General features: G+C 37.7%; 1 protein-coding gene across 1 annotated transcript in view; it reads right to left on the reverse strand.

The window, feature by feature from the left end:
- The window catches only part of oxct1a (3-oxoacid CoA transferase 1a), a 53,699-nt gene that overhangs the window by 9,889 nt on the left and 30,128 nt on the right, over positions 1-13,682 (reverse strand). The window contains exons 14-15 of the mRNA XM_005741704.2: positions 4,911-5,000; positions 3,491-3,571 (exon numbers count right to left, since the gene is read on the reverse strand). Of these exons, the coding sequence (XP_005741761.1) occupies positions 3,491-3,571; positions 4,911-5,000 (171 nt within the window). The remainder of the gene's footprint in view (positions 1-3,490; positions 3,572-4,910; positions 5,001-13,682) is intronic.

Genomic DNA, 13,682 nt, shown 5'->3' on the forward strand with positions numbered 1-13,682 from the left:
TTTTTTTTTTTTAACTTGAGTATGAACTTATACAAAAAGCAGCAAGATATTAAAAAAACAGTTTTATTGATTAAAAAACACACTATATCGGATTCCTATCGGTATCAGCTGATATCCAAATTTATGATATCGGTATCGGACATAAAAAAGTGGTATCGTGCCATCTCTAGTATAGACATCCTTCAAGATGTACAAATACCACACCTTGCAATGTGGGACACATTTTAAGGTGCAGTCTGTCACATTTTAAGGTCACTTAAGACTGATGTTCATTTGGTAGTTGCAGCACCTCCATCCTCACATCATCACTAATCTCACCCTCTCACAATCTGTTAGCATGTAGGCATAAGGAAAGTTGAGTTACTTTGGTATTATTTGGTCCATAAAACATAAAAAAGGAAAATTATATATAAACTTTGCTTTCATAGTTTCAGCATGGCCAAAATGTTCCATGAAATCTAGAGATGAGGCTTGTAGAAATCTATAACATGAAGTTACACACCTCATCTACTCTAGTCTGATCTTATCAATGTGAACTCAAACAAGCCAGACTGATTTTATTTTCTTCCGTCTCAAAAAAGACAATGACGTATATAAATGTGCTGATATATGTGTGTCAAATAGGAAGGAAGTTGAGCACTGGCTGCAATTTTGCTAAGAGGAATGGATGAATGCCACCATATATTGTTTTCTTTCATTCTATTTCTGAGAATATAATACAAGAGTACTTATGTACAGAGTGAAAGAGAGAGCGGCATAAGTTAAAATGAGGAGGATGAAAAGAAGGAGGTGGTACCAGGGCTAGTGGGGCAATACAAAGAGCTTTAACCTTTATAAATGTTGACAGAAATCTGCTTGCTGAGAAATGTTGTGCAATCACAACAGCAGCCAGTCGAGCAGAAAAGAACTGGGGGTGGAAGCACGGACACACTGTCTGACTTTGCCCCTGACAGGTCATGTTTTCAATGAACAACCTCTAAAGGCAGTAACCACCAGAGGGTAACACGGAACTGACCGGAGTACATGAGGACACAAACTGCATCAACACCAAGCTCTTCTACTTACTGGAATCCCTCACTGTGCTTTTCTTCCTCAACTGCCACAGACCTTTTTCCTACTCAGCATTTATGCCACTTCCTTTCTCCTTTTTACATTCCTTTGAACTGTCATCCGTTCCTAAATTCTGTGATATCTCTATCAGATAAGCAAACGTTTTCAAATCCTTTCATCACGCACACACCAGAGAACATAAACTATAATTAACATAATAACGTAAGAACCAACACACTCAAAAGAAAGCTCAGAGACTTATACCTCAGCTCTAATGGAAGTTTGAAATCTACCCAAGAAAATATTCCAGAAAATGACAGTGGCACAATGAAGTTAACCTTTGATCTTTTGAATGTGAAATTCCATGACAACATCATCTTATCCTATTAGACACTGTGTGTAATTTGGCATAATTAGCATATTAATTGAGAAATTAACTTAACCTTTGACCTCGCAATTTAAAATCATTTCACATCTTAGTCCATGTGAACAATTGTGCCAAAATTAAAGAAATTCCCTCCAAATGTTTTTGAAACATAATGCTAAGGAGAGTAACGCTGACCGACAGATCGATGGGCATGCTAAAAACTAATGCTTCTGTCTCAGCCTGTTGCAATAAAAGGCTGCTGATGCAGCTCAATGGCTTCCACCATCAGTTGTAGAGACCAATAGTTTCTTTGGTGCATGAGTCTGTCAGTGGAACCTGAAGAGCCTACGGACAAGAACCAGATGTCTTTGTTCTGACTGTGTGCCACCCTTTAAGCATAAGACAGGGTGCAAAATATTCAGCTGCATCAAACATTAACAGACAAGGATGAAGATTAATTAAAGATTAATTGAATTTAAAGGGAAACCCAAGCCCAAGAATGAAAATGATAAAACCATAACAAATTAAATGTTTAAAAAAATAAATAAATAAAAAAAATCACATGATTGCTTATGAAAATCAATAGACTGAATTAGGGTTAAATGAACAAATTCAATTTCCACTCTCTTTTATCATAACAATGTATCTGCTGCTTCTGTTTGCTCATTTTTGAATTGTGTTCTTGTGCTTAACAAATTCATTAAACTACCACCAAACGTAAGGTTTATGCCACAGCTGCCCTAAATTAACAGGAAGGTAATTACCCAAATCCTTTTTTATGATTCTGTAAAAGTTAATGATATCTTTAATGCTAAAAGATTAGTATTATTTTTATCCATGAACTTTCTAATTTACTGTTTTACAAAAAGCTTACAAAAAACAGTAAAGCACATAATTATTTTTTGATTGATATGCCAAATTACAACAATTTACTGAAAAGAAAAAAAAAGTTTTAGCGGTTAATGTTATGCTTGATTCATTTTTGACTTCTCACTGGAGTCTAGTGTGCCAGCTCAATTTTGGGTATAAAGTGTGGATTCAGTTTCTTATAGGCCTAATATATAACAGTATAATTTAATTTTTTTAAAAAATAGGTTTTGGGTAACATTTGTGTTTTCTTGTTTTTATGTTAAGCACATTTTCCAAGCTCATGCAACGCATACAGCTTGTGCTTTGTGGCACAGCTTTAGTCCTTTGGTATTAGTTAGTGTGTGTGTGTTAGTGTGATGTAACGCACAGTGTAGGCACTTGTGTTTTATTGGTTAAGGACTTCTGTGTACCCCTCGTTGTTACTAATACTAATTAGCTGTGGTAGAAAAGGAATTGAAATCACTGCCTGCCAAAATGATAATCACTTATCAATGGTGAATAGTTAAATTTCATCAACATTCAGCTTCTCCTGGGAGAAGATCTTCTAGTTTACGTGTGCTTTGTGGACTTTTGTGCATTATTATTTTTTTCATTATTGCTAATGACACAAAATGTGATTCCAACCTGTGTCTGCAACACTATTTACACATAGTACATTTCTGTTCAGTCAGACATTGTATTTGACATCAGTAGAGGTGGACCTCCTTTTTACTCTGAGTAACAAGCGTGGCGTTTACAGTTGTACCTCATGACATCATCTAACAAATAGATTCTGAAATAAATCTGTGTTCAGCTGCAGTCGAGCAGGGGATTTAGATGGATTTTTGTGGGTTGACCATTCTGTGGCATTAAAAAATGAATTTTACATTATTCTATTAACATTAAAATAAATTCAAATCACAGGTATCTAATTCATATAATGCAGTATATTCCAAAACCCCAATTTTTAGAAGATATACTAAAAAACTAGTTCTACAAAACACTCTCATGTCCCCCATGTAAATCCTTTCTAGGCCAGGAGTCCTGTTCAGTCATAGCTTACTCACTTGCACCGTCTATGTAGCAAACCTTAGTAAGCAGTCGAAGTTTATGACGAACAGCTCAATCATCCATTCATCTATCCATCCACTATTCACATTTGCATCCATGGAGGCACATCTGCATCTATTATGTACATATAGAAACAAAAAGATAAAAGTGCACCTTTTCTGTGATGATCCGATCCACACATTGTTTCCCTGTCAAAGGCAGGCTGCACTTGTCCAGTATCTTGTGTTTTCCTCCCTAAAAAGAACAGGACAACATCATTGCCTTCATTTAGTATCTGGATGTTTTTGGAAGGGATCTTTTATGTTGTACATATATGTGTATATTCAGTGTTTCAGCTGGGTATGTATATTGATCCTAAAGGACATCCAGCACAAATACAGTGTGTGCGCCTCAGTTTCTCCATCAGACATCTTCAAGGAAAAGGAGGGAGAGAGAAAGAAAGAAGGAGAGAGGGAGAGAGAGAGAGAAAGAGAGAGAGAAGCCTCCAACGATGTCTAAGAGGCATACATCACACACCCTCTCTCACTCTCCCACTCCCCTTCCCCATCATGAATGAAAGCAGCCTTCAGGGCAGTAAATTTATGCTCACCTGCTGCACCATCTGGACTTTAGCTGGGCGCCAGACAGAGTCCCATTAGCAAAAAACAGCATGCTTTTGTAAATGCAGAATGTTACATTGCCCTTGCATCACATTGGTTTGGACTTTCTAAAAGTAAACCAATTCAGCTGGATTGCGTACTGCAAGTGTCAGAACCCCTGTGGGATTAGTCATCTCTTGCTGCAGTCCCGGTCTAACTATCAGCTCGTCTCAAAACACTAAGCCCAATTCTAGACTTGTATTTAAATTAACTGAAGATGAGCAAACAGGAGGTGGATTGTGTGCCTCACTAGAATGAGCCAAGCCTCTCTAGTAAAAGGATATTAAGCAATCCATTAGCAGAATTATCCTTAATCAGCCCTAGCACTCACATTCATTACTGTAGGAAGCAGATACAAGTAACGCTGGTGAAGATATAAACACGGGAAAAGGACGCTGTTAATTTAATTTCACTCACAGAAAGGAAACAAGTCTCTTGAGTGACTCGTAAAGGCAATGTTAGCTAGAAAAACCACAATAAGAGTTCATGCTAACACACCCTTAAGGCCTCAATGGTCGCTTCTATCACCTCCGCAACCTCGTCTCACAGTCACTTTAAGCCACTGCAGTATTCTCCTGAATGATAGGTGTCGCCACTCGGACAATATCGCCACATAAGCGCTGATATAGGAGGAAAATAAGTCAAAACCAGAAGTCAAGGGGGGGGGGTTTGCAAGTTTTTAAACTGTTAAACTGTTCTCCCTCTGTATATCTGTATATCGCTGAGCTTAAATTGGCGGTAAAAAGTGTCACGATCATACACTCGTGTCTTCAATCCAGCTCCTACTGCCAAAACGCAACACGCCAAGTTACACAAATCTAGAGGTGCACAGGCGGCTGACAAACCACAAAGATTGTGTCACACGACACACGATTTGACTTAAAAATCACTGCGTGACACAGCGAGCATATTGACCCAACTACATGTTTACACACCTTAGCTGAATGCTCCATGGTGACCACCACCTTAGTTCCAGCGCTTGCCACCAAATCCATGGCTCCTCCCATTCCTTTCACCATCTTACCCTGAGAATAGAAGAGAAACAAACAGACTTTAGTTATTCCATCTAATCTTGGACAGAATGATATTTTCACTTGACTGATTTTTCACAACATTAGCTAGAGAGTATAGTACAAAATTATAGTCGGTCTAATCCCTAGTTAGGATTACCAAAACATTTTACATTTAAGCTTAATTGACAATAGACCATAAAACAGCTACACATACGTTGAAAAAAAGAAAAAAAGGGAGAGAGAGAAAGACCATTTAGCTACATTTATCTATAGGATCACACCAGTTAGTGGCACCAATGTGTTTTATGCTGCATTCCATTTGAAGTGGGAAGCCAGAAACCCTTGATTCTGAGTTTGAAGTTTCAAATTCAAAAAAGCCCCGCAAACCCTGACTTTGCAATTCAAGATGGCAGAAACTGAGAAGTAAAACCTGCAATCTGTACTACTACTGTTGTGTATTTGTGACTCTGTAAATAAGTCATAAACAAAGTACTAACACGCTCCATCTATAAATGTGCTGCATTGGTGTTTGTAAGTGCGAAAACCCTAACATTATAGTAATATTGCTAGTGATGGATAAATGGCTCTACCTTCCAAGGGCGCAAAACAAAGCCTGTCTTTTCTTGCGTTCTTGACTACTACTATTGGAACGCATACCTGACTTCCAACGTAAAAGTAATGCAGCATTAGAGGAAAAAGAAACAAAAGAAAAAGAAACACCAGCAGAGTACTCCAAGCCACCTTTTCTGATAGTCCCACCTACGGCATGCGTGTCCCCAGAACTCCATTTTGTATAGACTGAATCACAAAGTAAAAATAATTCTACCTTTAATAATGATGCTTCACATTTATTGAGAAAACCCAAACAAGTGCCACAAGAAAACATTGACCATTTCTTAAGCCTTTTCAGTCACGGCATAAGTAACGTTGAAAGCAGTATCAATCTGTTGAAGTGACAGCATTTTAAAATTCAGACACGGGTCACATTTATGTTAATGTTTCTAACAGTTTCATTCACACATTGCCATTTACTGACGCAATGAGTTCTTGGTATAATGCAGTGCAGATCTCTGCTGGGGAACCACGCCAAAATCTAAGGTCTGAAACCTCTGGCCACAGGCTGGTGTGCAGGTTACCTAACAAACCTCTGCCTGAGGACTGCAAATTCCATACCTGGGTTTAGAGTTGGAGGTCTGACACGTGCAGAGAACTAAGGGGCAGAGAAGGGATTAAGTATCTTAGGATTTTGCACAAGATAAAGGATTCCAGTGTGACCCTTTGAAGATATATAGGGGCTAGTTGTGCTGTAGTAATGTACTGAAAGACAGAGCAACAACAGGATTACAATGTTCTGAAGTCAGAACCAGCATAAGAATTATTCTGGTGCAGTGAATGGAGGATTCTCTCAAGACAGAGTGTCTCATTAGTAGTACAGGTAAAGACTTGTGCTGTTAAAATAATTCAGCCATAACTGCTCATGACCGGTCTGTTATTTTCAACAGAAAAACACAATGACAACTGCAAGAAATGTAAGCAATGCAGAGAGCAGGAAGAAAAAGCATTCTGCATTAGAACTGCACTAAACATAACTGAATGATTCTGTGCAGGAATCCAGTGTACTGAAGCTTTGTCATGTCACAATGGATATTTTCTTCAATAACAAATAAAACCAAAACTGTTTTCTTTTCTTTTTTTTTCTTTTTCTTTTTTTTTTTTAAAAGGTGGGAAAGAAAAATGCTAAAAAAAAGGAATCTGAGATCCGCCAGCCGGGGGAAAAAAACTGTCTTCAAGTTAAACATTGGTCACAATAAGGAAGGTTTCCGAATAAGGAAGGTTGATGTGCACATATGGCCGCAGGGTGACGGCTCAATAACTGAATTAGAATCCCATTTCCTCATCAATCATGTGTAGAGCGTGGTTTGCTTTTTGCTCAATAACCGGAGGGTATGTATGCCAAGGGTGACACATTGTAAGGATACTGTTTGCCTGTGGGAAAGGCCAGCTGGGGAGAGAAGATATTAACTGAGAACAGAAAGGAGGTTTGGGAGACAGGAGGTGGGTTAGAATATTGGATATTGAAGAGGCAGCATTTAATTTCATTTACTTGTTTGTCGTCCAATTGAAAGTGCCTGCTGTAACAGCATATCAATACCCCCAAATAAACTACCAATATCAGGTTTAATACAACTGTATCCATTTTGACTTTTAATCTCCAAACTGTCTCACCAGCTTTTTTCCTTCAGCGTTTTTATTTATTACACAGACACTTGAGATTAAACAGTGTTGTTTTTCATATAATCAATGTTAATGCACTTTATGACAGCCAGTGGGCTTAGGTGATGGGTACACAGGCCTAAGGGGATAAGACTGTCTGACCTGCTAAATGCAAGTTGTGATTTACAGCTACCATCCAGAACTAGACATCTGCTAATGTACTCCATTTAACAACATAGGCTGTTAATCGAAAGGGTGTGTCTTTTGAGATCATAACCACACAAGTATTAACATTCTAGTATGGTTTTGATTAGTAAAAATCAAGACAATGACTCCGGAGGAAATTATAAAATGGAAAAATCAATTTTTTATTTTGCTATGGGGCAGTACATTTATCCCTAACTGCGAAAATGATTTGATGTATTTTCTTGTAACCAAAAATGTAGCAGAGGATCAACAGCTTTCTGTGGAAGTAGTCAAATGTGTCACAAATGATTGTAAGTAAGTAAAGTTTATTTATTAAGCGCTTTTCATAGACAGGTAGTCGCAAAGCGTTGTACACAAAGATTAAAATAAACAGCACGATAAATAGCAAAATGTGACCTTGTTGAATATAAATTGTGCAAGAAAATAAGATTTGATGTGGAAAATTAAAGAAAGGTTGATGCTCTGTTTGTCAGTGACCTATATTGCTAGGAGGATTGGCATTTACTTCCCTCTCATTCACAGCTTTGCACGAGGTTATCTGAGCCTACTTTGATCTAAACTGCTGCATGCAGCAAAACTCAAAATTAACATGATCTGTAAGAGTGTAAAAAAAAAAAATCAAATTAATGGAGAGTTATGATGGGAAAAGCAAATCTATTCCACCCAGAAGGCTGTATTATCAAGGCATGTTGAACCTTGTGTCATGAGGCTGGCTCTTTTACTTACTTAGCACATTCACCATGTTAACAGGGGTCAGCCCAACCTTGTCTGGACCAGGTTTTCCTTAGAATTCAGTTAAAACTTGCCTCTGAAGTTCGACATTACATTAATATATATGCGTTAGGTTGACTTATGTTCCGGTAAACTGCCTAACCTTTGAGTGGCACTCGAATGTTGAACTGCTCACAATAACTTGCCTCTCAATGTTAGACGTCTTAAAGACTTGTGTTTTGCAAAATCAACGCTATGAAGATGACAAAGCTACACACAGCATTGAGCCTCTGACCAGCAGATGCTGTAAAGCATACTTTCAGAACAACACCCATGGAAATATCCTCTTTTTAAGCAGCCAACAAGAGCAGAGCAATTTAGTCATTTAATTAACAAAGCTTTAATGATATTAACCTTGTTGGTCTGACTGAGGCTGGTTCGTTTTAAATTTCCTCACCACTCTTACTGTGTCCATTTGTCTGCTATAATCGTAGCACCACAGGGCCACTAGGACACTTAAAAGTATGTCAGGAAACAATTCAGTAGCAGAAACACACAAAAACACGAAACATCTCTCTTCTAAACAATGTTCAGCTCCCAAAAACCCTACAGCTGTACAACTGTATATAGAAGAGAACAACAAATTCTACATAAATGAACATAAGGAACAGACTGTGTTAGGTTTGAGATTTTTAGTAGTTCTACATTAATGGCCTAGTTCAACTGTAGATGTTATTCATCATATAAAATCCAGGCAAAATAAAAGCTACAGCAGCAAGTCAGCCTGGTTCCAAATGACACACAAGATCAGAATGTTAAATAACATGAATCTTCCTGATTGGATGTGTACAGATGTGTATTGGATGTTGATAAAAAATTAAACAGCCAATCAAAACTGACAACTAATGTCACATGTAGGGTGATAACCAGAGACTGGTTTGAATCTAAATGTGTAAGAAAATAAAATAGACAGGAAACATGGAGAAAACCTGCCATTCATTACCATTGCTGCATAATACTGTTTGCCCTATATGAACAAACTGACAACTCACTCGCAAGTAAGTTACAAATCTACCAGTAAGCACACATACAGTATTTACTATATAGTGTAGCTGAACCCGACATATTGATTTGTTTCATCCCTCAAAAGGTGGCGTAATTGTGCGTTTCTCAAGTTACATTCAGCATGAAAAGTTTGAGAACTTCAATCCAACAACAGATGGCAGGTTATTTATCTTGTTCTTCATTCAAAGTGCAGTGGGAACAGGCTTTACGGGAGTAGGTGGGCTAATTCATTCATTCATTTAATAATTTACTTAACAAAAGACCTGGTAAAAATATTCTAACACGAGATAGCACACAGACTCACGAAAACCATCTCACAACTATAACAATGAGTGATTAATGGTGGGGTGGAGGGTGTGGGGCTGCCGGGAGCAGTGTAACTGGTGCAGAAACCTGATAAGACCTCTTAAGTTGAAGCTTTGCTAAGATGACACCTATCACAATATGTAAAAGCATAGACAATGACAGTCTATCTCACTAAACCACCGTTCAAAGTGAGCCCCAGGTGCCAGAGGACTAAGACTATTGCTGTTTAGACCAAGTATGGAACAGTTTGAAATGGCTATATATTCTATTCTAAAAAAACTAAATAAAAAACAAAACGAAATATAATTTAATTGTACATGTAGAATAACAACAAAGGGCTATTGTATTCTATAACATTTTTATACTTTTATACTATTTGCTGTACATTCAAAACTGTTGGTCCATCTCTCCAGGAACATGGGACAGCAGGGCATGGGACAACCTAGTACTTAATGTCATCTGTCCTGCGAAGACATTAGATTCTTCCCAAAACAGGTGTAAAACTATTACATAGTAATATTATTTTTCAAATTTGAATGATGAATTGAAAATTAATTTTAGTTCTTTTTATTTTAACTCCTTATTTTTTCACTCTTTAAATGCCATTATGTTTAGATATCTCCACTGTTTTTTTATAGAAAAACACAACAACAAATAATGTCTAAAAACTTTATTTCAAGGAGTGTTTGACTATTCTTTTATTCTTTTTATTAGGCCCGGCATCAACGATTGGCAGCAACACTGATTTGAATGCATTCTTATTTTTTTCTACAGTGTCCGATATTTACAAAAACTCAACCCAACACCAACGGCTGTAAAAGTACTGTATAGTAATACTTTAAATGACAGTCTTTTAAAACTGCTTCAGCTTGAAATATAAATATAAAATATTAATTATAGCCTTTGGATTATAGCTGTATAAAGAAGAGGGACTCCAGCTGAGCTAGAGCACAGTTTGCAAATGTACAGACTGAGGTCTTTGAATCTAAGCTTCCCACATGGTGCTGCCAGCTCTTCTTTTTTTGTCCGTGCAAAAATCACTGCCCTTACATTTGCTGATGAGAGGGGCTCATCATAGCACCACCCAACAGATTTGAATTAATTAATTAATTTTTTGACCTGCAAAAACTGTCCAAAATGAGCACTGTGATGACCCACTCCACCCTGCCGTCCTTTTGGCCTCTTTGTGTGGCATGTCTCGTTTGCAGGCATTGGAGGGATGGAGCGGTTCACTCCCAATTAATGACACTACCAACACCTGGGCCCGGTGTGCCAGTGCTCTATAAAAGCTTTCAGAGCTCAGTTGCTGGGTGGCGTTTTCCCCTGAGACATCCCTCTGGATTTTGCTTGCATTTGGTTTGGTTTTGCAAACAAACAAACTTTGCATACACAATCCTTCCAACCATGCACTCATCTACACCACTGATTGTACTGACTACACACGCCATGGTTTGTATAAGGTTTCTTTTTTTGGTTTTATTTATTTAAAATAAATAGATTTTGGACAATCCAGGTTTTTGCCATGGCCGTGTGATCCGGTTTGTGACAAGCATCCCTACATAAGCCTGCAGTTCCTCTGTGTCCATAAGCCACTAAGTGTTTCCCATGCAGGTTTGTGATGGCCACAATTTGCTGCAAGATTTCATCCATCAGCAGCAGTGGCAGGGTGTGTATGTCCCGGGATCAAAACTCATCAGAACATGTATCTAGTGCCTAATGTAACTTTTTAGATACCATTTGTTACTTTTCAAATTCTATATTTATTAAGTTATGCAGGCTTGTTTGCACAACAAGGCTAAATAATTACATAAACTTTTCTGAATCTAAATAGTGGACTTTGGTAGAATTAAAAAATAAGTGTAGTGCAGGTCTATGATGATTTTTAGTGCTACTATCATCTAGTTTTTATAGTCTGTCTTGGTTAAGTCCCAAGTACTCCTGATTTTGAACTGTTGTAGTCCTGTTTTAATTCCAGATCAGTTCTGGGTCTGGTTGAATTGGGGTTTAGTCCCTGTGTCTTGATACAGCCCTGACTTTGTTCTGCCTTGCTGGTTAATTAAAAAACTAGCTTAAGGTGTCCTGCATATGTGATATATTTTTTTCTATATGAAGTCATTCTTTTTTGAACAAAACTCAAAACAGAGCCAATTAATCTTTCAGTCATTTCTACCCTCACTTAATTTCCTTTCGCTGCTCAGCTGTCACACAGTGGCTCAGCTATGCTACAATCCCTCCATATTGTGGCCAATCACATGCGAGGATATAGGATAATATCATTATGTGAAAAACCGAGAGGGTGAGAAACGCGACAGTCAAGTGGAGCATGCGTCTGTCCTCTCAGTAAGTGAGTGAGACAGTAGACAGCGGTGAGGAGGGCTGTGCGAAAGCAAAGACACATAAATATACCTGACACCCATAAACGAAGCAGCATCTGGCTGCAGTTTAAAGACTTTTTTGTCTCGGTCTTGGTCTTGGTCTCGTCTTGGTCTCGGATTAGGCGGTCTTGACTACAAGTCTATAGAGAAGTTCACCCTGTGACTTCAACCATCTCCTCTCTTCTCTCACCTTCAGGTGAGTCCTCAGAGGAGGATGAGGCGCCATCTTTACACTCATAAATCGCCTCCTGTGTGCTGTAAAGTCTTGCATCTCCAAAACGCCTGTACTTCTAACAATGCAGTGCAACTGCATAGTCTACCTGAGGAAGAGCCACATTAAATTCCAATTATTGTTTTATTTTATTTGCTGCTGAGATATCTTTGAAGATCTGAAAGGTTACTCATCGTTTATTATTACTGAATTACTTTATAACACAGAGTGTGGCCTTCTAAGAGAAAAGACTTGAAGGTGAACATCACACACATGCACACACACACTCACACAATTATCCAACATCAATAGCTTCGCGCATTTATCATTTTAGCAGAAAACAGAAAAATGTAAAATTTTGGTACATGCCTTGGATGACAAAAAGAAGCGCCACCTGGGAGACAAATATAAAAACTAAAAACTGAGGGTTAGGTTATCTTAAAAGAATGAATTAGTTGATGTCATGATAAATGTGTGATAAAAAAAATGCATTTTCAAAGATTTTCAATGGGGCATTTTTTGGCCTTAGGATAAAATGTGGAGGTTTTTGCATCGCTTAGGATTTTTCAGCTAATTTAAGGAACTGGGATGACAATTTTATAATAACATTTTTTAAAAATGAATATCCTCTGGCAAATATGAGCCATACTAATTCAGCAAAGCCAAAATAGCATGAAAATAAAAAATGCAATGACACAAAAACCCCAGGATCATCTAAGGGTTAAGGCACGCTTGCATTTTTTGTGTTGCCATGGCTACAGCATACAATTTTCTCATTTGTTGTGCGAGTGTTCGCTTTCTAATCAGTGGCAGAAACACCACAGAAAATGACCCCCTTCACAATCCAAGAGTTCCCACTTACCAACTGGCTTCCTTTCTCTCCCTTCCAGTTCTCTGACAATCTCCACTGTCTGATACAAACAGCTCTCTATTTAATAACATAGCAACAGACTGCCACAAGCCTTCGTTACCCAGACAACTAATGACAAGAATCAGAGAGATGGAACTGACAGCAAGACAATGCACAGCGTGTTCAAAGCAACCGAAAAACACAACTGTTTACAGTGTATAATTGGTAAATATGCTCCAATCCACTATAAGTAATGCAATTTATTTCACTGTAAAGCTGAAATTTTAAGCAGAGAAGCCCAAGTAAAGTAAAACTTAAAAAATATATACACAAGAAGACACAGAGAGATTACAAATATCCATTAGGACATTTTTAACTTATAAGCCTTCAGTCATGTCTAAGTTGTCTAAGTTAAATTGTTGTTATAAATATATAAAAAAGAAAAATCTTCTTAAGCAGCTTCATTAAAGCTGCCACCAGATCTTATGAGCACTTAGGAGAGTAACTGCATTTTAATAGTAAGTAGTTTGTAATATTGCTGCACTTAGCTGCACTTATACCGAGCCTCTGGGGTTTTGGAATATATGTCTGAGGCAGCGGCTGTTTTCTCCATTTAAGCTCAACAATGATCAATTCTAATTCTGTTCTGTAAAATACAAACTTCAATGAACAAACAAAGGAAAGGATAAATCATAATCATAGGCTTTTAATAGACTCATAGTTAGTAACAAATAAAATGAATATTTGAAAAAAAA

This window comes from Pundamilia nyererei, unplaced genomic scaffold, assembly GCF_000239375.1.
Source record: "Pundamilia nyererei isolate P.nyererei 1_Seehausen unplaced genomic scaffold, PunNye1.0 scaffold00113, whole genome shotgun sequence".
Taxonomy (NCBI): domain Eukaryota; kingdom Metazoa; phylum Chordata; class Actinopteri; order Cichliformes; family Cichlidae; genus Pundamilia; species Pundamilia nyererei.